General features: G+C 47.7%; 4 protein-coding genes across 4 annotated transcripts; 3 read left to right on the top strand and 1 right to left on the bottom strand.

Annotated features, from left to right (window-relative positions):
* Nucleotides 1–1705: 1705 nt before the first annotated feature.
* Nucleotides 1706–6841, top strand: EAH_00040360 (hypothetical protein, conserved; the record flags this gene model as incomplete). The annotated part of the gene is made up of 12 exons (XM_013395290.1): nt 1706–2504; nt 2700–2809; nt 3037–3365; nt 3668–3705; nt 3916–3995; nt 4180–4263; nt 4417–4510; nt 5001–5121; nt 5260–5314; nt 5678–5935; nt 6145–6477; nt 6779–6841. 12 exons carry the CDS (start codon nt 1706–1708, stop codon nt 6839–6841), a joined length of 2364 nt encoding a protein of 787 aa, XP_013250744.1.
* A 1221-nt stretch (nt 6842–8062) lies between these two features.
* Nucleotides 8063–10296, bottom strand: EAH_00040350 (Pex2 / Pex12 amino terminal domain-containing protein, putative; the record flags this gene model as incomplete). Its single annotated transcript, XM_013395289.1, has 3 exons — nt 8063–8113; nt 8287–8819; nt 8901–10296. 3 exons carry the CDS (start codon nt 10294–10296, stop codon nt 8063–8065), a joined length of 1980 nt encoding a protein of 659 aa, XP_013250743.1.
* A 950-nt stretch (nt 10297–11246) lies between these two features.
* EAH_00040340 (hypothetical protein, conserved) lies at nt 11247–13124 on the top strand (the record flags this gene model as incomplete). The annotated part of the gene is made up of 3 exons (XM_013395288.1): nt 11247–11255; nt 11635–12581; nt 12749–13124. 3 exons carry the CDS (start codon nt 11247–11249, stop codon nt 13122–13124), a joined length of 1332 nt encoding a protein of 443 aa, XP_013250742.1.
* A 4541-nt stretch (nt 13125–17665) lies between these two features.
* On the top strand, nt 17666–21680 carry EAH_00040330 (hypothetical protein, conserved; the record flags this gene model as incomplete). The annotated part of the gene is made up of 5 exons (XM_013395287.1): nt 17666–18442; nt 19400–19555; nt 19825–20616; nt 20836–21135; nt 21553–21680. Coding segments are annotated over 5 exons (2153 nt in total), but the record flags the coding sequence as incomplete, so codon positions are not given.
* Between the last annotated feature and the right edge of the window lie 126 nt (nt 21681–21806).

The raw sequence follows: 21806 nt of genomic DNA, 5'->3' as shown, positions 1-21806 counted from the left end.
ATATATATATATATATATATATATATATATATTATGTTGATTCTTTGTTTGTAGCCCAGCAAGGTGGAAGGAAGTTATTCGCAGCCTTTTCTGATGAGGGAGCATATGGTGTACTTTGTCCCTTCGACCGGGAGCTGCCAGCTAGCCCCTCAGTTGCTTGTAGCGCCAGAGGCCATGGGAAGCTGGCCGAAGATCTAGGCAGCGAGTGGCATGACAGATGCAGTTCAGACTTTTGAATGAATAATGCTCACTGCATCTTCACCTAGGAGACGATCTGCGCCCCCTCGAACAACTTGGCCCCTGTGGAACTGCGTGAAGGTTAAGGGCTTGGGGAGCATCCTTCAGCTTGGCTGTTGCCTTGTTCCCTCCTTTTGAATATGCCTAACGGGCTAACTGAGGCTTCGCCTTATAAAGTTCGCTAACAACAAGCACATATGGTGCCTTATTCACTCGAGGCAGGGGGCTCAAATACACGCCTGCACACAGGTTGACGTGCATGTACCATTGTAGAATGCGCCTGCTGCTTATGAAAAGGACTCAAAGCTAAATCTCGAGGCCAGACTTAAGGCCGCAAAGCTATGTGCTGGCTGAGACATATTCTTTGATTAGACACTTGCTCCGCTTATCTTAAATACTTGCCTATTGAAAGGCACTCTGTTGGGAGGTTTGTCTGTTCCACGCCATTAACAAGGAGGCGGTTTAATGGCGCCGCTTCCAAGGAGCCTGCGATGCAGCAATAGAACTGACTTAGGCCTCACCTCACTGATTGCTTTTATTAGGTGCAGACACTTTGCTTTTGCCTTTCACCTGTTTGTTGCAGAACTCTGTAGGTGGGAGGCTCGTGCGATTTCTCCTCTGGGAGTCTGAAGCCTCAGCCCCGGCTTGGAATGGCCGATCAGGGCACACAAGAAAACCCCAAATACTCTTGTTTTTAGAAAAGCAACAGTTTGTACAGACAGGATAATTTACGGGGTAGACCAGTGGTGTGCGCTGCAGTACTCGCCGTCGACGGTCTCGCGGCGAGAGGCCGTGGCGTCTGCTTGGGTTGTCGTTGGTGTTTTATGGGCAAGAGCGGCTGAATACACTTTCAAATTTGATGCAAAACAACGTGAATGTTTTAAAAGAATCATATTTATCCTTATTTCACTCTTTCATAGGCCAGACAAACCCACCCAAGACAACCGCAGCTGTCCGCTTCGGCCGTCGGTTGGCGCAGCACGGCGGCGGGCAGGGCTCGGGGCTCCCTTGCGGGTTGATCATATTACACCACATAAAAAGTAAATGAAATCATAGTGCAGATTTTAATGGTTTTTTCTTTATCACAACTGTCAGCTCACCGCCAACACCACTCGCTGCAACTCTTTAGACCAGCGAGAACCGTAGCAGGAGCCCCTTCGGCGGTCAAATCGGTGAGGCTTCGCTGCCCAGCAGCAACAGCCTCCCTCTACACATATATTTAGCTAGCCCTTGCGTGCACTTGTGCTTGCATCTTTAAGGAGAAGAATTTGAATATCGGGGCCGCCGAAACTCTCAAGCCGACGCTGCTGGCCGCCCATCGTCAGTCACGGCGCGCACAGTCGCTGCTACAGTGCAGCAGCAACAACAGCTACAACAACAGCAGCAAAAGCAGAAGCATCAGCTTATTTGCATTTTGCGGAGTCAACTAGGGCAAGCTCGGCTGTCTCATGGCATCGAAGCACTCAGTATGACGACACACCTGCAGGGCCGCTCCTCAAGGGGCCCAGGGACAATCGCTCGATCCCTTACAACCCTTAGCAGCTTCGGACCCAGCAGCAGCAGCAGTAGTAGTATTAGGAGTAGCAGCAAGGCTGAGCCCGACGCCATAGAACTGCACGAGTGGAAACCCACGCCTGCCCCAGAGAAAAGCAGCAGGAGCTCCCCTTCCAGACAAGATGTTCAGCAGCATGCAGCAAGCAACGCCAGTACACCCCCTGTTGTAGGCCATGGAGGGGCTTTTCTTCGTTGGCTGCGGGGGAAGAGCGGCGGCGTCTGGTGGGGGCCCCTCTTCCTGCTGCTGCTCTTCCTCCTACTCATCCCCAACTCCCCATCAGCAGCAGAAGCTGCAGCATCTGAGCCCTCGAAAGAATCGCTTGTAGGGGCATGGCTTGAAGGAAATGGGGCCACTGACGAGGAGAGATTTGAAACGCCCGAGGGAGCCCCCGAACAAGGCCGGGGGACCCCCGAGGTAGGGACGGTGCCCACCGCAGAAGAAGAGGTGCCAAGGGCCCCGACTCGGCGTTTAAGTGGCATTTCTGCTTGGGCTGCTGACATCGAAGCATCCCTGCGACTGAGTCCGCGGCTCAGTCTGTACCTGGGGGTCTTCTTGACTCTCTCCGGCTCCCTCCTGATGGCTGGAGGCAGCACTCTAATGAAATTAGGATTGAGTGTAGAGGAGATTGATAGCCTCCGCGGCCAGTCGTGCGATCAGCAGTGGCTGTGGGGATTTGCTGGTGAGCCTGGCTCCTTACTCGTCGCACGCGCTCGTTCGTTCGTTTTTCTGTTTCTGCTGCTGAAGAAGCAAAGAAAACGCAGTCTTGCTGCTGCTTGCATGCGCGATGGCTTTGCTCTTAGTTAGAAGCAAGCGTTCAATTTGGTACGCAGGGAAGTAGAAAGAGAAGACTGCAGCAGGAGCATGCAAAAAGCACCAAGTATTTTGTCGCTGTCTGTTGTGCATGCAGCGTATGTTGCTGGGGCTTGCATGCATGTGGTGGCCCTGGGCTTCGCTCCTGCAAGTGTTCTCTCGCCTATGAACTCCATCGGACTCATAGCCAACGCAGTCGCGTCAGCGGTGGGTCTCTTGCTAGGTAGTCGCACCGCCAGCTGGGGCTAGCCGCATCCCTAGGTAGCTAGCTAACCAGCTAGCTAGCTAGCTCTTTCGCTAGCTCGCCAGTGAGGTGCAGTTTTGATTTGTTGTAGCCTGTCCATTGTTACTTCCAGATATTTCCCTCTGTTCTCCCTGCGTATTGTTGTCTCTAAGAGGCATTTCCTTTGCGTTTGCGTTATTGCGTCTGGCAGACGGTGCTGAAGGAACCCTTTGGGTTTCAAGAGTTGCTATTTACAGGTGGCTGCGCGTTCGGCGTTTTCTTGTGTGCATGCGCTTCTGTATTGCCTCGGACTGAGTTCGTAGACTTGGGCTCCGACTTTGACAGCCGCTACATCGGTTTGTACAGCTGGAGGGACCCCTGGTACTTGGCGTTCTTGGGGCTCTGCTGCGGCCTGGGGTTTGGAGCTCTGGTGTATCTCAACAGTGTTGAGTCTGCGCTGCTCGAAGAAAAGGAACAGCAGCTCCTCAGGCAGTCCGATAGAGATATTGCTCTCATAACCCACAACAGCTCCCCCACCCAGTACGCAGCAAACGCAAGACACTTAGACACCAACGCAAGATGGGGCCCATAGGTAGCTAGGCAGCTGCAGCTCAAGCAAGCCAGATACGTAGACCGGGGCACTGTGCATGCTTGCATCTTTGCTTGCCGTGCGTTGCTGGTTTGCTGGTGCCTCTCAGAGAACACTCGTCGAAGGAGATGCGGCCTGCGTCCATGCTGAGTCCAAGAAGCCAAACGAAGCAGACACTCTATCCACGTTTAGTTGGTACGGCTGCCTCCCAAATCTCCTCTCCTTGTGCTGTTTCGTTTGGGGTTCACTCCAGCGAACTGCACCCCCTGCCACTGCAGTTCTTGAGTTTGAGTTAGGTTTGTCCAGAACGTAAAGTTCCTCATTAACAACCAAAGTGCCTTAACAAGGTAGAATAAAATTTAGTACATCTAGAATTCTAACTGAAGCAATACTATAGTAGTAGATGACGTATTTACTCGGAGTTGGGCACCTGCACTCTACTGTATTACATTGTGAGCTACCTTTGCCCATGTGCAAAAAAGCAGAGTTTGCTGTTTTCAGGTCTGTGCTACGGCTTCCTTGCTGGCCTCGTTGGTTCGCAATGCATTTTGGAGGTCAAGGAGATCGGGACCTGCGCGCGCGTGAGTTGGGCTTTGCTATTGCTGTTTGTTTGCCTTGTTTTTGGTTGTTGTTTGTCTCGACTCAGTCGAAGAAACAAACACTGCAGCTGTTTCCTCCCGTCCTCTGTGGTCCCCGCATGCACCGGTACTGCGGTGTTCATCTTTTGTGCTTCTTTGGCGTTCTGTGTCGAATGGGCTCATGCAGTACGGGTTAACTCAGAGCTCCATTTGGTTCTCTCCGCAGCCGTATTTAGTGTGCTGCTTCTTGGGCCTCTCCGTCTGGATGCAGGTAAGCTGAGATGAATGCTGCCCAGCCCCGTCAGGCAGGAACTGTTGCATGCACGCATGCATCCATGTTCATTTCGTGACATATGAGCCCTGTGTATCGCCTGCTGCCGGTTGGATGAAGGTGGGTTCGTATCTTCTTTTTCCTTTGTCTCAGATCCACTTCTTGAACTTGGGTCTTGCACGCGGAGATGCAACGACGATTGTTCCGACATATTACGTGGTGTGGACTTTCTTTGGCACTCTCGGAGGTACTTCTTGCTTTTCTTTTTCGTTATTGTGGTTGTTTCTGAATTGCCTCTGTCTCTTCTTGCGCGGCCTAATGCTTCTCTGTTGCTGTTAGCCCTTCTTTAGACGGCAGCACCTGCAGTCGCTCTTCGTTTCAGCTGTAGAAATTCAGGAGCTCTGATTCATCGGTTCTATCAACTGCTCCACCTCAGAAGGAGCTGATGCGTCTTAGTTGTCTTAGCCATTTTCTAAATTCATTTAATTGGATCCAATAAATAACTTCATTTATGGGCTTCCATTAATTAAATTTACCAACTTGTGTAATAAAACTACATACAATATAGTTTTATTTATGCATAATATGCGCATGTGTATAAAAGGTATTTTTGCTGGTGCAAGTATGTACAAATTGGTTATTTACGTATAGAACAGCCATATGCATATCTAAGTGTGTGTATATATTTTTGCAGTAAATGATTCTTGTCCTTCGTGTTGCTTTCGTCTTCTCTTCAGGGTTCGCCAAGTTTCACGAAGTGCAGGGATTCAGCGCAGGAGCTCTTGTACTTTTCGGGTTGGGTTTTGGGTTGACGGCAATTTGCATTATCCTCTTGGCCGTGCAGGAGATGAGAAACCTGTAAGTCAGCAGCAAGACCAGCTGTTGCTGCTGCTCTCTTAGCAGCAGAGCTGTCCGCTGCGCAGCAGCAGAAAGGGCAGCACTGTCTTCGCTCCTTCAGCAGCATTTGCGTCTCCACGTGTTCTGCTGTTCTCGCAGCCGCAAATATGTAGACCAACAAGTTCCAGAAATCGATGACGAAGAGGCCGACCTCGTAAGCGGTTTAAACCTGTCAGCTAGCTAGCTAGCCCTCCAGCTAGCCAGCTAGCCAGCTAACTAACCAGCTAGCTGACTACATTTCTTGCTAGTTTACCTTCCAAATAGACCACCAGAGCCTATCTCTACCTCGATAGTTCTCTTGGTGGCAGCAATGAGAAAGGCAAAAAATTGCCTGCGCTACAGTGCAAATCCCGGGAATATGAGGGTCTTTGCTTTATATATATATATATATATATATATATATATTGCATAAGTATCCATGCCCATACGTAACTGTTTATGCATGCGTATACATATATATCATTCTATCTACAATATATATCTATATATATATATGCATGTTTGTTTGTTGCATCAGGCTACGCAGGACCTTGTGGAGCAGCGTCTGTCTAAGCGGGTGACGTTTGCTATGGGGATGTTTCCGATATCTTCTTTGGGGCGGACAGCTGGGCGACGTCGCTTTCGGCCAGTGTATCAGCGCTTCAGGCGCACGCGTTCAACAGCATCCGATACTGCCTTAGGGGATGCCTATGGAGAGCTTACCCTTGGCAGCACCTCCGTTGCAGGAGCGTACACGCTGCCCCCCAATCTGCACTTTCCTCGACGCAGCACAGATGTCAGTCAGGCTTCCTTGCTGCTGCTGTTGTTGCTGTCGTTGCTTCTATTGCTGCTGTGCTGTTGTTCTTGTTGCTGCCTTTCTTGGGTACAACATGAAAAAGGGAATTTTTGATAGAACGATAGAGAAATGCATTATATTCCGAATTTATCCTCTTTCTTAAGCACTCTGTCTGTGGCGCTGCTTCGCCTCCTGCGTTGTCTTCATAGGTGACAGCGCTGCAGCACGGCCGCAGTTCCGGGGAGGTAGGCGACACTCAGGGCGTTCCGCTGCGTCCTGTAGTAACATACTCTAGCGGCGGCGGCGGCGGTGGCAGCAGCAGCAGTAGCAGCAGCAACGGGGGCGTCATGGGGGCCCCCGCTGACCCTCTGAGCCGAATGTCTTTGGGCTCCACCAGCAGCGCCCAGCTGTCGAACCCCTACAGCGGCAAACCAACAGGAGCAACAACAACAATGATGCATTCTCCTTCTCACTACCACATGCCCCCTTCTCTCAGATCCTCCCTCCGATCTGAATTTTCAACTGTTGTTGTGCCTGAAGAGGTGAGGCAGCACCAGAAGGCGGTCTCATATATATATATATATATATATATATATATATATATATGCGTGTGTGCAGATGTACATGAATATACATACAAATGTATTTATGTATGTATGCATGCATTCATATATGCATAAATATGTATATGCATACTCTGCGCTTCTGTAGCCTGCTGCACGCTGCCAATGGTGATGTTTATTGGGTCTCTTCCTGCAAAGGTCCGACGACAGTTTGTCTCTCCTTTGTCGTTTGCTGATATTGTTTTTATGTTTCTTTGCGTTGTCTGTTTGTTTATATCAGCAGGACTTCAACTTAGTATGGTTCGCTAAGCAGCAGCAAAAAGGTCTATTTTCGCAGCAATAGTCTCTAAACCAACAAACAAACAAACAAACAAAACAAACAAAACAAAACAAAACCAACACAATAAAAGAAATAAAAGGATTTATTTTCCAGCGTGGGCGGTTGGAGAGGGGAGTAAGGCCCCTCGCTGTCTGTTTGCCACCTCTCTTTTTCTCTCTTTGTCTCCTGTGTAGATGGAGACACCATAAGGCCCCACTGATGGGCCTTCTGCTTTTGTAGTAAAACTATCATTCTTTTTAGAGCTTTGATTGGCAGATGCTGCAGCAAAGAGGCAGCAAATGAATTCAGCAGAGGCCTCCTCACGGCCCTGCAAAGAATCAAGACACCTGCGGCAGAAACTCTCCGCTAGTTCCGCTAGTTCCTTTATTGCTTCAGTTGCTGCTGCTGTTCTGCTGCTGCTACTGGTTTGCCGCTGCTGCTGCTACTGGTTTGCGGCTGCTGCTGGTTTGCTGCTGCTGCTGCTAAGTGGTCTATCGAGTGCACACACCAAAGGCGAAGCTGCTCCTGCATAGCTGCTGCTACCACCCTTCTGCAGCCCTTACTAGCTTTCGTAGACAGCCATACCTTACAGTGCGATCTCCGCTACATATATATATATATATAATAACATTCTCTCTGCCTTCCTCTCTCCCTGTCTATATATCATGTGTATATGAATATACATAAAAAATAAATATATGCAAGCATTCTTCTCTGGCTTGTGGCATGCAGTTGGTTGTGATGCGTATAGTTTTTTTTCTGTAAATGCGCGTATTGTGTTTGCATGCATTGCGCTTGCATGCATTAATTTAGCTGTTATTTTCTCTTGTTTTGTTTTAATATTAACCCCCCCACAGCAGCGTGCCTATCGTCGCTGCACACCTAGGGCAGCGCAGCTGAGGGTCTCCTTCTTCAGCCTCTAGGGGCCCCCAGGGGCCCCCAGGGCGGTGTTCAGGCTGAGAGGCAGCGCACCAATAACAAAATATATGAGCACAGTTGCTGCTGCGGAAAGGAAGCAGTGGCTCTTTGCTGCAAAATACACACTGCTGCTGCTGCTGCTGCTGCTGTTTGTCGACAGGGGGAGGGGTGGGACGGGGAGGAGACAGGGGGAGTGGAGTTGCTGCAGGGGACAGTTGCTCTGTTGTTGTTGTTGCTGCTGCTGCTGTTGGTGTTTCTGCTGCTGTTGATGGTTTCATTGGAGACTGCTGCAAGAGACAGGAGACACAAGAGAGAGAAACCACGAGCCTAGTCGAGCTGCAGCCTTTCTGCTGCTCCTGCAGGGAGAGGAGGCAGCAGCTGAACCCCGCAGCAACAAACTACTGCAGCACGAAGAACGGAGAGGGGACAGATAAGAAAGGGATAAACAATCAGCCACCACTGCAAGTATAACAACAAACAAAGCAGAGGAAAAGAGACAGAAGAAGGAGACAGAAAAAATATATAATCTGCTGTGAAGTCTTGCTGCTCACCTCGAGCTCAAGTTCCACTTCCGGTGGCTCCACTCCTTGCTGCTGCTGCTGCTGCTGCTGCTGCTGCTGCTTCTGCTGCTGCTGCTCTTCTATCACCAATGGATGCGGCAGCAGCCCCACGTCTTGTAGGAGTTTCTTTGCATGTTGCTTCGTGCTGCGCAGCAGCAGCACACCCCGCTGCCCTATGCCCAAGGGCAGCACAGCAGCAGCAGCAGCGAGGCCTTTCTCCTCTGATTCGGCGTCGCGCTGCTGCAGTTGATGCTGCTGCTGCTGCTGCTGCCTGAGGAGAAGCAGCTTGAGTTGCTGCAGGGACTTAGCTGCTGCTCTACGAGCAGGAGAGAGGAGGCGGAGGCGCAGCATGCGGCGCAGCAGCAGCAGATCGATGTGGGGCAGCAGCAGCAGCAGCACTTGAGAGACACTGAGCCAGTAGAGCTGCTGCTGCATTAATTCAAAAGACAAAGAACGACGAAGAGAAGGGTGAATATGTCTCATCTGCAGCCCCAGCAGCCACTCACCTACACTACGGTATTTGCCTTGCAGCAGAAACTTAAAAAAAAATACAAACTGCAGCAAAGAAAGAAAGAAATCCACGCACATGCACCACCTGTACATACACTCCAGCCAAAGCTCAGCAGCAGTTAAACGCGTCACAGACTCCCCAGTAGCACTCTCCAGCAAACGCAGCTGCTGCTGCTGCTGCTGCAGCTGCTGCTGCTGCTGCTGCTGCTGCTGCTGCTCCTGTTGCTTCAGCTCCCCCTTCTCCTGCTCCGTTGCGTGTTCCCTCAGCTGCTGCTGCTGCTGCTTCTGTTGCTGCTGCTGCATGCGCTGCCGGCGGAGGGCTTGAGCAACGTTGTAGCGTCGTATTCGCTGCTCTATTGCTGCTTGCTGCTGCTGCCTCTTGCGGTGTAGCTGCTGCCGCAGCAGCTGGTAAGCATAGGGCAGCAGCACGTGAAGCACCAGCAGCCCTAACTTGTGCTTCCAGGGAAGCGGCTGCTGCTGCAGCAGCGAATGCTGTTGCTTCAGCATCAAATGCAGAAGCACACGCTGCTGCTGCTGCACTGCAGCAGGAGCTGCAGTAGGGTCTTGCTGCAGCTGCTGCAGCCGCTGTTGCTGTTGCTCCAACTGCTGCTGCTGCAGCTGCTCGCCGCCATAGTACTTAACATTCTGCAGCAAATCTCCTGGTGTGGGTTTATCTCGAGCTGTCGATACACCCCAAAGGAAGAGGTGCAGCAGCAGCTGCAGTTCCTGCTGCCGCTGCTGCAGCCATGGAGCAGCAGTACGTGTACACTGCAGCAGCATGTCCTGCAGCAGCAGCACAATCTCATTGTTTACTCGCAACGCGTCCAGCTGGTTTACTCTTTGTGTAGGCAGCGAATGCATCCCCTGCTGCTGCTGCTGCTGCTGCTGCTGCTGAGCAGCGCTGCTGCGAAGAGGCAGCCCGTGCCCCACTGCTGCTGCTGTCTCCGAAAGGGTCATGCGGCGACCTCCTGCTGCTGCTGCAGGTGCTGCTGTTGTAGGTGCTGTTGCTGCAGGTGTGTGTCTTGAGGATGATGGTGCAGCAACAGCAGCAGCAGCAGCAGCAGCAGCAGCACTGCCGCTGCCTATGCCTCGAGCGCCCGTTGGTTCTCCGTGCCCTTTGGTCTCATCTGATGGTTCTATTCGCTGATGAGGACCCCTATAAGCATCATCTGGGGGCCCCGCATTGGGGGCCCCTACGCTATGTGTATGTAGGGCTGCGAGGGCCCCCCTATTGATATCTGCTGCAGTTTGCTTCGGCTTTATCACAGATTTAAGAAAAAGATATTCCTTTGGCTGTCTCGAGCGACCATAAGGAAGCAAAAGTTCTCCTCTACATGGCGGCCTCACAACCATACGGGGCAGGGGGGCCCCCAGGGGGGCCCCCAAGGGGCCCCTTGGGGGCCCCCCTGCGGTGGGGGGCCCCTCCTGATTAGGGGCCTCCGAGGGTATAGACCCCGAAATGAGGGGGCCCCCAATGGAATCAGAAGGCATGAAGGCAACGAAGAAAGAGAGAAAAAGAAAAAAGATTCAACTATAAAAAATGCAGATAAGGGGGCTGCAAAGAAACAAATCCATACAAAGGGGGGGGGCCCCCAGGACTCAGAAGCCAGAGAGGGGCCCCCCTCTACCTGCCTTTAACTCAGCAGATATTGTCTGTCAATCTGCTGCACCTGCAGCCGCTGCTGCTGTTCATTCTGATGCTCAGGACACCCTTGCTGCTGCTGTTGCTGCTGCTGCTGTTGCTGCTGTCTCGGCAGCTGCTGCTGCTGAGTCTGCTGCTGCTATGCGGAAGAGCGAACATGAATTAAAAGAGACACTGCTGTCTGCATACTCTAAATAAAGAAGAAGACAGCAGCAAGTAAGAGATGTCTCCTTGGGGGCCCCCCTCTAGCCTCTGCCTGGGGCCCCCCAGCAGGCTGGGCCCTCCTGCTTTGCTGCAGCAAGTTGTAGCAGCACGTATAGTTCTTGTTGTGTTATGTCTGTACACCATAAACATCTTAAAAGGGAATAAATAAATTAAATTAAATTAAATTAAAGACAAGAGCCCCAAGGGTTGAGAGGGGCTGCTGCTGCTGCTAGCAGCAGCAGCAGCCATCGAGCCTGGGGGCCCCCCAGCAGCTCCGCCGGTCTTGCGTTGCTGCTGCTGCTGCTGCTGCATGCGGGGGCCTTTATAAGAGTTAAAGTTCTATTATTATTTTCTTATAAACCTTAATACTATTTTAGTACCAATTTAAATCTGCAGCGACAATATACAAGAGAGCTGCTGCTGCTGCCTCCTTATTAAAGCTGAAGATGCTGTTTGGCTATTCATTATAATAATATACTCCGTATACACTCTGCATTTATAATTAAACTGATTAAATATTCTTTAAATTATTTTAAATAATTAAATAAAAAACCTTAAAAGATATTGAAACCCTATTTTCTTTGAAAGGTAAAACATGCAGTGGGTCTGCGCCTCAGCCGCACCCAGCCCCAGCCTTTTATTTAAATTGTATGAATATATTTATTGCTTAAAGTAATATAATTTATATTTTCAAATATAATACTTATTTTATTTCTGCAGATTTCTTCTCTAAACGTCCCCGTTCAGAGCCGTTGTGGTGTCTGCGCAGTACAACACAAAAACCAGGCGCTGAATACACTGCAAGAGATGTGCAAAAGTCTGTGTTTATATCTTTTTATATTTATCTCTTTTGTGTATTAATGCCTTTGATAATGTCTTGAACAGAAATAATATCAACCACCAAGCCAAGGGGCACTCGCAGCAACAGCAGCAGCAGCAGAACAGGGCTCGAGTAGTAGCGGGTTGCAGCACAACAACAACAGTGGCAGCAGCAATGGCAGCAACAGCAGCAAAAGCAGCAACAGCAGCAGCAGCAACAGCAGCAGCAGCAACAGCAGCAACAGCAACAGCAACAGCAGCAGCAACAGCAGCAGCAGCGGCAGCAACAGCAGCAGCAGCTGCTGCTGCGGAAGTCAAAGGATGCCTGCGCCCAAATGCGTATTTGCTGCCTGTGGTGGCTTCTAGTCGGAGCAGTTTGGCTGTGGTGCTGCTGCTTCTGTTGCTGTTTCCGCTTGTCTGCTTCGAGGATCGCAGGGGACATTCCAGCAGCAGCAGCAGCAGCTGCTGCAACACCAGCAGCAGAAGCAGCAGCAAGCTACGCCTCCCGCAACGCGTGGAGTGATCCTCCAGTAGAGTGGTTCAACTCTGAGGCCGCAAACCAGCAGCAGCAGCAGCAGCAACAGCAGCAGCAGCAACAGCATGAGAAGCTTCAAGACGCGCTGAAGGCTCCCTGTCACAAGGATCAGGCTGCAGGGCTGAAGCAGCAGCACCAGCAGCTGCAGCGGCAGCAGCAGCAGCTGCATTCGTTAGATAGCTCTAGTGTTCGTTATTTGCTGCTGCAGTGCAGCACGGTTTTGTCTATTGATGTGGGGGCAGCAAAAACAGGCATTGCTGCTGCTGTGCGGCGGCATCAGTTGAGGCACGCGGGGGCAGCAGCAGCTGCCGGTGCTGCTGCGCTGCACTTCCCACTGCAGCAGCAGCAGCAGCAGCAGCAGTTGCTGCTGCAGCAGGAAGCTGCAGTAGCACAAGAGTCCCTCCTTTTGCATACTGATATCTCGCGCATGTTTACTGTCTCCCCTCTAAAGGTGCTGACGCATGGCCGGGGCCTCCCTTCGTTGCTGCAGCTGCTGCAGCAGCATCTGCTGCTGCAGCCAGCAGATGTGCTGCTCCTGGGGCTTCCTCTAAACCCCTGTCTCCCTCCCCACTTGCGGTATGTTCAATGCCCTGCTTTTCTGCTCGGCGTCTTGCTGCTGCTGCCTGTGTAATGGCTTGCGTTGCTGCTGCTGATGCTGCTGCCGTCGCTGATGCATCCTTCTCTTGTGGGGTAAGGCTAATGCTGCTGCTGCAGCTGCTGCTGCTGTCATTCTGTTTACGCAGCTTCCAAACTCGTCGGGTGTCTCGCCACCTCTCTTTGGGGTGGAAACTGCAGCAACAGGCAGCAGCAGCAGCAGCAGCAGCAGCAGGAACAGCAGCAGCAGCAGGAACAGCAGCAGCAGCAGCAGCAGCAGTTCCTGTTTTATTTGTAGATGAGAGTTATAGTACCTGGCGAGCACGGAAGAGACACCGAAAGGAAGAAGGAGGTAAGGCGCCCCCTCGGCGTTTGTTGCACTCTGCTGCTGCATGCGAAATGCTACGGGAGCTGTTAGCTGCAGCAGATGCCTCAAGCCCCACAGGTAGAGTGCTGCAGCTAGGGGCCCCTACCCGATCATTGGGGGCCCCCACCAGTCCTGTGGGCGCTCTTACGGGTCTCTAGGGGGGCCCCTTAGAGACTTATGAGGGCCCCCTGGGGGCCCCTTAGGGGCTGATGAGGGCCCCCTGGGGGCTCCTTAGAGGCTGATGAGGGCCCCCTGGGGGACCCTTAGGGGCTGATTAAGGGTCCCTGGGGGCTCCTTAGGGGCTCTCTTGGGGCCCCCTGGGGGCCCCTTAGGGGCCCCTGGGAGCCCCTAACGGGCCTATGGAAGCCCCTGATGCGCCTCCAACGGTCCTTAAGGGGCCCCTGTGGGCCCCTCTGCTGGTTTGGAGGCCCTAAGTGCGAAGGCGTGCCGTCTGCCTTAGGAAAAGGAGTTTGTTTTTTTTTTGTTTTTTCTATCATTGTTGGTGTTGCTCTCTGCGTTTTTTCTGGCATTCTTGTTAATGTAATTCTACTTATTATTAAGGGTTTAGGGTTTAGGGTGGCTGTTAGGTAGTTCTACTTATTAAGGGTTTAGTGTTTAGGGTCTAGGGTTTACAGTTTGAGCTGAGAAGCACCAGAGGAAGGCCCCACACCAACACCGACAGACAGCCCCAGCCACCCCCTGTTCGAAGAGGCAAAGAAAAAAGCATCAGTGCATGCATGATGCAAGCATATATATATATATACATATATATATATATATATATATAAGGACATACAAAGAGGTTTTTGATGTGGGTATCGTAGATAAGAAGGATAGAGGGTTAGAAAAAGCAAGCAGAAGAAATCAATGAACTATAAGCGTCAGCATTTAAATATAATTTAAATAAAATATATTTATTTCAAAACAAAGTTTAGCAAACTGTCGAAGGTTCCGTAGCTCAGCAGGTTAGAGCGTGTGGCTGTTAACCACAAGGTCGCAGGTTCGATCCCTGCCGGTACCGATAGTGTATATATATTAGGAAATATAGATACACATTTAACCTATATTCTTATATTTTCTTTGTTGCTTCTCTATAATGCTATTAGAATACTCTTCAGAATAATATTGTTTACAATGTTTAATTGTTTGTTTTGTGGGTGTTACCTGTTTGCATATAAACGCAGGGAAGTGTAAGTACTGCTAAAGAGTCTATAATTAAGCAGAATAAACAATATAAAGTTATTAATTAATTAATATTAAATATACGATATAAATGCGGTACCGGCAGGGTTCGAACCTGCGACCTTGTGGTTAACAGCCACACGCTCTAACCTGCTGAGCTACGGAACCGTATGCCATTCTCGCTGGCCTTATTTTGCAATAAGTAGAATGAATAATATAATATTAAAATATTATTTAAGAGATTTATTTATATATGATGGCTATAATAATATTATCGTTGGTTGCTGCTACAGTTACAGCAAAGCTCTATCAAATGCCTCTGTCTGTCTGCACACAAGTGCACGAATAGTTAAGGGGGAGACAATCTCCTTTTTTCATCTAAAAAGAAAATTGAAAAGGTTTATTAATAACATTTACGAGGAAGAGGCTGCAGTAGATCTATTTAGATAATATTTTGCTCGAAGGCTTACTATGGCTGGCACCTATAGGCTGCATGCCGATGGGGGCCTGTGCAGAGAAGAAAAGACAGGAGAACAAATCATGTTCTTGCGGCTATTAAATGTAATTTATTGCATTTAAATATATTACTTTTGCTGCAAGTATAATACAAAAAGAAGTACGAAGGAAACACAATAAAACAAACAAATGAAGAAGGCTGTGGGGCGCGATCCATAGGAGCTTCTTTTGCATGCAGCGTGACCATTGGTCTCCTGTAGCTTTTATACTCACTTAATATTAATAATAATAATAATAATAATATTCTTATTATTATTAAAGTAAATGGAGACACGGAGGTCTGCATGCATATATTAGGGTTTGTATTATTGCACGCGTGCATGCATGCATGCACTTACCTTTTATTCTGACTTTAACTCGTAACCAGCAGGAGCTATTTAAATATAATTACTTAAATGTCTACAAATGCTTTAAACAAACATTTAAATAAAATATATTTATTTCAAAACAAAGTTTAGCAAACTGCCGAAGGTTCCGTAGCTCAGCAGGTTAGAGCGTGTGGCTGTTAACCACAAGGTCGCAGGTTCGAACCCTGCCGGTACCGCATTTATATTACTTCAACTATATTGTTTAAATATACATTTATATCTATTGCATTTAATGCAAATATATTCAAAAGCCCTGCCGTTTCTGTGAGCTTGTTGCTGTACACAGCAACGAGAATTACTGCGGTGTCTCTGCAGTTCTTCTAGGGTTCAGCTGTCCATATACCTGAGAATTTATTCAGAGTTATTAAACACTCAGTAATGCCTCTCTTCACTTAATGTGCACTTCAAATCTGCAGCTGAATGCAAGGCAAGTGGTGCAGCAGTCGCTGCAGCTACTGCAGCAGAACTACAGGCGCTGCAGCAGCAGCAGCTGGAGCCGCAGCTGCAGCACAACTCCTGGTGCTGCTGCAGCAGCGCTTGGAGTTAGTGGAGGTACACTGCGATGAGTTCCCTCTAGACCAGAGCAATTAAGGAGACGCTCTGGATATGAGTAATATGCATATATTTATGCATATATATACATATATATATGTTAGTAAATGCTTCTACTTCATTATATTTATAGCGTTGTACGTTGTACTTATGACATACCACCTAACATAGATATCTATATATATATACATATATATACATATACATATGTATATACATATATATACACATACATATATATATACATATATATATGCACATCTGTATATACATATACATTTATATAAGTTTTTCTAAATTAAATAAAGTTGCACCTTCTCCTGTTGACAAACAACGGCGAGAACAGAAGAAAGCCCTGCAGTTAATATAAATAGCGAAAAGGAGAATCTTCTACGAGGTGTACAGACAGCAGAGTAACATCTCGAGAAATATAACAAATAATAAGATAATGAACAGCAAATGTAATAAATGCAGTAAATTTGGTTTAGATATAAAGAACTCCCTATCGAGATGCAGAAGATTTTTCTTGTATTTATTTTCTTTTCTGATTCAATTACTATTATACGCACCTCAACTGTTCAATCATTAATGAAGTGCCGCTCGGCTGTACAGACAGCACAGCAGAGCCACCAAATAAGAGAGTTACTAAAATAAAAGATAAAGAAGATTTAAAAAAGAAAAGAGAGAAAGACATAAATAAAACAAAACCAGAAATGAAGAACGCGAGGAAGACTGTCTGCTGCTCTGATATTTCAAGAAGTGCTGCTGAAAGTGAAAGTAAACCTAACATCCGTAGAACTAACAGCAGCAGCAGCTGCTGCTGCTGCAGCAACAGCAACAGCAACAATACCAGCGGCAGTAGCAGCAGCAGTAGGGGACTACAAATTACGACTATTGTATATCCACGCATGGCAGCAAAGAAAGGAGCAGCAGGGCGCATGCCGGGCGAACAGCGCAGCAACAGCAGCAACAGCAGCAACAGCAGCAACAGCAGCAATATAAATGGCTTAAGGAGCAAGGATATGATTCGCACTGTTTGGTTTTGCTGCTGCAGCACCAACTGCCAGAAATATGAAGGCTAGGGTTATGTTTCTCTCTGCCCCCTGCTTCATCTCTTTTTGTTGATCCAAAATAATTATTAAATACTGATTATCTGCATTTAAAGCAAGTCTTCAGCTGTACATACACCTCGAGTGCTTCAATCGCAACAACAGTTGCATCGCTCCTCCTGCCCATAGTCTGTCTGCATCATCAACCAGCAGCTTAAGATGTATGTTGTGCGTCTATTTAAATTTAAATTTTCAATTGGAATAAAAGTAGGAAATAAAATTAATAGTTTTTTCCTTCAAATTCGTACAATAAGCGATGCCTAGCGGCTCTACCGCTGGCCGCCAGCGGCTGTGTGTGTTGGGTGCTGCAGTCGGTGGAGGCCTCTGCGTTAAAGGATTTAAAAAGGTATTAATTTTTAAATTTAAATTTTAAAGTGGATTATTTAAAGAAGAATAACTTGAAAAAAGATTAAAAAGATGCAGCTTATGGTGCAGCTGCGGTGTTGCAGTCGGCAGCGGTGTGCGGGCTCTCTCCTTCGTCTGCTGGTCTAAATGGGTGTAATATATTTATTTTATAGTGCTTTTAAAGGTTTTTAAAGATAAAATAACATAGAAAAACATTTAAAATGAAAGGTTTTGCTTCTAAGAGAGCAGAACTGAGGAAAGCCTATGAGGGCGCCCGCAACTCGCTGCCCATTGGCCTGTAGCGGTGAGTCAGCTGTCGATACACCTCAGCTGCCTCAAAGTTGCTCCCACTGTGTATCTTATGCTAAAGAGAAGAAGAAACATTCTGTATATGCTGTTTTTATTAGCCCTAATAAACCCTTATAAAGAACAAATCCCCTCTCTTTCTTCTTCTTTCTTGAAGCCTCAACCGCAGCCGCCTGCTGCTGCATCGCCCAGCTGTACGTACACCCCCATCTAGCGCAGCTTATTGTTCCGCATCTATTTTTCTTTTGTTTATCCCTATTATCAGAGAATTTTGACTTTATTGCCGCTTCCTTTATTGAATTCTCCCTCAACTCCGCAGCCATGGGGTGCAAGCCTTCTACCCTTGGAGCCTATCAGCGAGGCAGCTCTAATGCTGCTGGTGCTGCTGCTGTACCTTCCGTTGCAGTACCTGTAGAGAACGATTCTTTTATTGATGCAGCAGCACCTGCTGCTGCAGCTGAGCCTGCAGCAGAGATTCCCCCCTCCGGTGCTTTAGGCGGCTGCGAAGGCAGCAGCAGCAACAGCAAAAACAACGACAGCAGCAACAGCGGCAAGCTCCCAGGGCTTCGTTTGCGTCTTGTTTCTCTTAAACCTGAGCTAAAGACCTTCTCTTCTCCTCGTCAGAGCATTGCGAGCGGCTATGAAAAGATAAAAAGAGGTGCTTCTTCGTTAAAAGCAGCAATAACCCCCCGCACTGCAACACCAGGGCTTCTTAGTCCTAGAGAGGCAGACGCCTTGGGGGCCCCTGGGGGCCCTCATTGTATAGCAAGCGATGCTATTAAAGAAGCAGATTCAGCAGCATGTCTAGATGTAGCAGAGACTAAGGGACAAGCAGTGTGCGGCCCTCTGCACACCGCTATAGATGCTGCAGCAGCAGAGAGAAAAGCAGAAGAAAGCAAAGACAGCAGCAACAAAGATGCTTATCAAATACCCCATACAGAACTTATCAATAAAGAAACTCCTTCACCACAACAACTTAAATCTCTCTGGATGCTGATGAAAATCAGCGGTGCTTCTTCTCCTCAAGAAGCTATGCAGTGGCTGCACGACCTCGAAGTTGTGCTCGTTACCTTAGACCCAGTCGAAAGACAACAGCCTGTACGTTCTTCTTCTTCTGCTGCTGCTGCTGTTGCTGCTGCTGCTGTTGTTGTTGTTGTTGCTGCTGTCGCTGTCTCTGTCGCTCCAGCGGTGTGCCTATGGGCCTGTCTTTTTCTCTGTATGCCGATATATCTCTCTGTCTCTGTGTCTTTATATATATATGTATTTATATATATGTATATATATATATATATATATATCTTTCTCTCTCTCTCTCTCTCTATATATATATATATACATCTTTCTCTCTGTCTCTGTCTCCTTCTCTCTGTCTCTGTCTTTCTTTCTGTCTGTCTTTTTCTTTTTTCTCTGTCTCTGTATTTCTCTGTGTCTGTCTCTCTGTTTGTTTGTTTGTTGTTTTATTGTTTATTTGTTTGTGTGTCTCTGTGAATGTCTCCTTCGTCTGTCTATGTTGCATTGAGTGCTGCTTATTAATGTCTTTCTTTCTCTCTTCTTTCTTTTCTTTTTCTTTTTCTTTTCTTTTCTTTTCTTTTTCTTTTTCTTTTTTCTGTCTTCTTCTTTTATTTTCTTTTCTTTTTCTTTTTCTTTTCTTTTTCTATTCTTTTTTCTTTTTCTTTTTGTTTCTTTTTTTTCTCTTCTGTTTCTTTTTCTTTTCTTTTCTTGTCTTGTCTTTTCTTTTCTTTTGCTTTTCTTTTTTTTGTATTTGTTGCTGTTTATTGTTGTACCCTTCATCTACATTCTCATTTCTTTGTCCTGCATCTTCTTCTCTTTCTTTTCTCTCCCTCTGCTGATTTATATATATATGTATATATACAAATAATATATATATATATATATATATACATATTTATACATATACCTATATCATACATATGCCCAATATATACTAACTTACTCATATCTTCTACACACACACACATATATATATAAATATTCAATTATATATTTATTTATTTATTTATTTATCTTTTCTTTGCTTTGTTTGTGTTGCTACAGACGCGGAGCATTCTCTTAGAAGCGAAGGCTTTAGAAATTTGTCTCCGTCCTTTAAGCCAAACCCCTGATGAAGTGCAGCTCTGTGTTTCTTCTCTTGCAATTATTGTTCATCTTTGCATGGCTAAAGAGGCGTCTGAACGTCTACTCGAGCTCGGGGTACACTCCAAACCCTAAACCCTAAACCCTAAACCCTAAACTCTAAAAAAAACGAAGAATTCAAATCCTAAATAACGCAAAAAACGATCATTAATAATGCCTAATAAGTGATATTGTACTTAGTTGTATATACAAATATATATATATATACATATATAAGCATATATATATATATATATGTATATATCTATGTATGTATGATCGCGTGTCTGCGAATCGAGAAGCCTCAATAAATGCATTTCTTCTTTTCTGGTGTATGTACACCTCAGGGCATCGAAGTAACAGCCAAAGTGCTGAAGAAATATTTTAGTAAAGCGAAGAAACTCCAAAAAGACATACCACTGATGCACGTGCTGCAGGATGCACCAGCAGCAGACAACCAGCAGCAGCAAGAGCAGCAGCAGCAGCAGCAAGAACAGAGCTGGACTGATGTTCAGGAGCCTCCTACCCCTGCACCAACCCCAGAGGCAGTTTTAAACAGCAACTGCAATGGGGGCCCCGCAACACCGCAGCAGCAGCCGATTCTGAAGGGAGCAGCAGCAGTAGAAGAAGCTGTGCATACACCCCAAGATGCAGCAGCAGCAGCAGCACCAGAAGCAGCAGCAGCACCAGCATCAGCAGATGCTCCTCTCCCCACACCTACACCCGCAAACACGCCAGAAGAACACGCAGCAGCAACTCCTGCTGCAGAAGATGCAGCAGCAACTGAAGCAGCACCAGCAGCAGGAGCAGGAGAAGCAGCACCAGCACCTGCTGCACCAGCAGCAGCAACCGAGGCAGCACCAGCACCTGCAGCAGGAGCAGCAAATGCATCACCTGAACCCACTACGAAGCCCCAAGGCAATGGACAGATGGCTGCATTTAAGCGCGCCTGCTCTAAGCTGCAGCAGCAGCTGCCGATGCTGCTGCAGCAGAAGCTAGGGACAGCACCTGAAGTAATAAATGTAACACGAGAACAGTATGAAGCAGCAATAAAAGAATTAAGACTTCTAGCTGAATTCATGACACTCGTATGGAGGCTTGTATTCGCCACCAGCCTTGATGGAGATGAATTCGCACAGGTTCGATCATATTGGGGTTAAGGGTTTAGGGTTTAGGGTTTAGGGTTTAGGGTTTGGAAGCCATAGGGTTTAGGGTGTAGAAGGTATACATACATACTCCGTTTTATGGATTAAGATTTTGGGTCAAGGGTTAACGGTTCAAGACGTATTTTGTCTTGCTTAGGGTTTAGGGTTTAGGGTTTAGGGTTTAGGGTTTAGGGTTGATTGTGTTGTGTTCAGCGTTGGGCAAGTTGCGGGGTTCCTGAGTTGGCGATTGAAGCTCTGAGCTGTTCAGAAGGAGTGTATAAAGAGAGCAGTTTTGTTTGCTGGTCTTTAGGGGCTTTAAGGTTTATTCCTTTAGCAGTTCCTAGCGTTGCTGAGGTGTATGTACACTCCAAAGGGCTCTTAGCTGCAGCATATGATCGCATGCTGCTGCACTACACTGACCCTCTGGTTTTAGAAAACGGATTTGCACTTCTCGCAAACTACCAACGCAAACAGCCAAGCAACAGCCAGCTCTTCAGCAAGCAAAGACCTGAAGTCAGACCGATGCTCCTGCTGCTGCTGCTGCTGTTGTTGCTGCTGCTGCTTTTGGTGCTGCTGCTGCTGCTGCTGCTGCTTTTGGTGGTGGTGCTGCTGCTGCTTTTAGTTCTGCTGCTTTTGATGTTGATGCTGCTCTTGGTGCTGCTGTTGCTGCTGCCGCATGCATGTATCCGTGCTGCTGCTTGCTGCTCCATGTACGCATGCTGCTGCTGCTGCAGTTGCTGTTGCGTATACTGCACGCCTGTGGCTGCTGCTGCATGCGCGCGTGTTGCTGCTGCTACAAGCAACAGCAGCAGCACCAGCAGCAGCATGCGTTGTCTCTGCGCCACAGCTCCAAGCCTCGTTTCGCTTTTCTAGACATTAGGGTTTAGGGTTTAGGGTTTAGGGTTTAGGGTGTCTGCGTGTACACCTCAGGCTTGGGGGAAGTGTGTCTCGTGGCTGCTGCAAGAAGAATCTCTCTCTCGCGTTGACGTTCTTTTTCAAGGCCTCTTTTCTTTGGGGCTTGCATGCAGCTACTGCCCTGCAGCAGCAAAACGCGTCCGGTGAGCCTCACAAACCCTAAACCCTAAACCCTCAACACTAAACCCTAAACACTAAACCCTAGCAAACAACGCCTTCTAGGAGACCTTTTTCTGCATTGCATCTGTATATATATATATATATATATA

This window comes from Eimeria acervulina, genomic scaffold, assembly GCF_000499425.1.
Source record: "Eimeria acervulina Houghton genomic scaffold, Eah_scaff489, whole genome shotgun sequence".
Taxonomy (NCBI): domain Eukaryota; phylum Apicomplexa; class Conoidasida; order Eucoccidiorida; family Eimeriidae; genus Eimeria; species Eimeria acervulina.
Note: the sequence above shows the minus strand (reverse complement) of the source record. Positions and strands in the feature narration are given on the sequence as shown.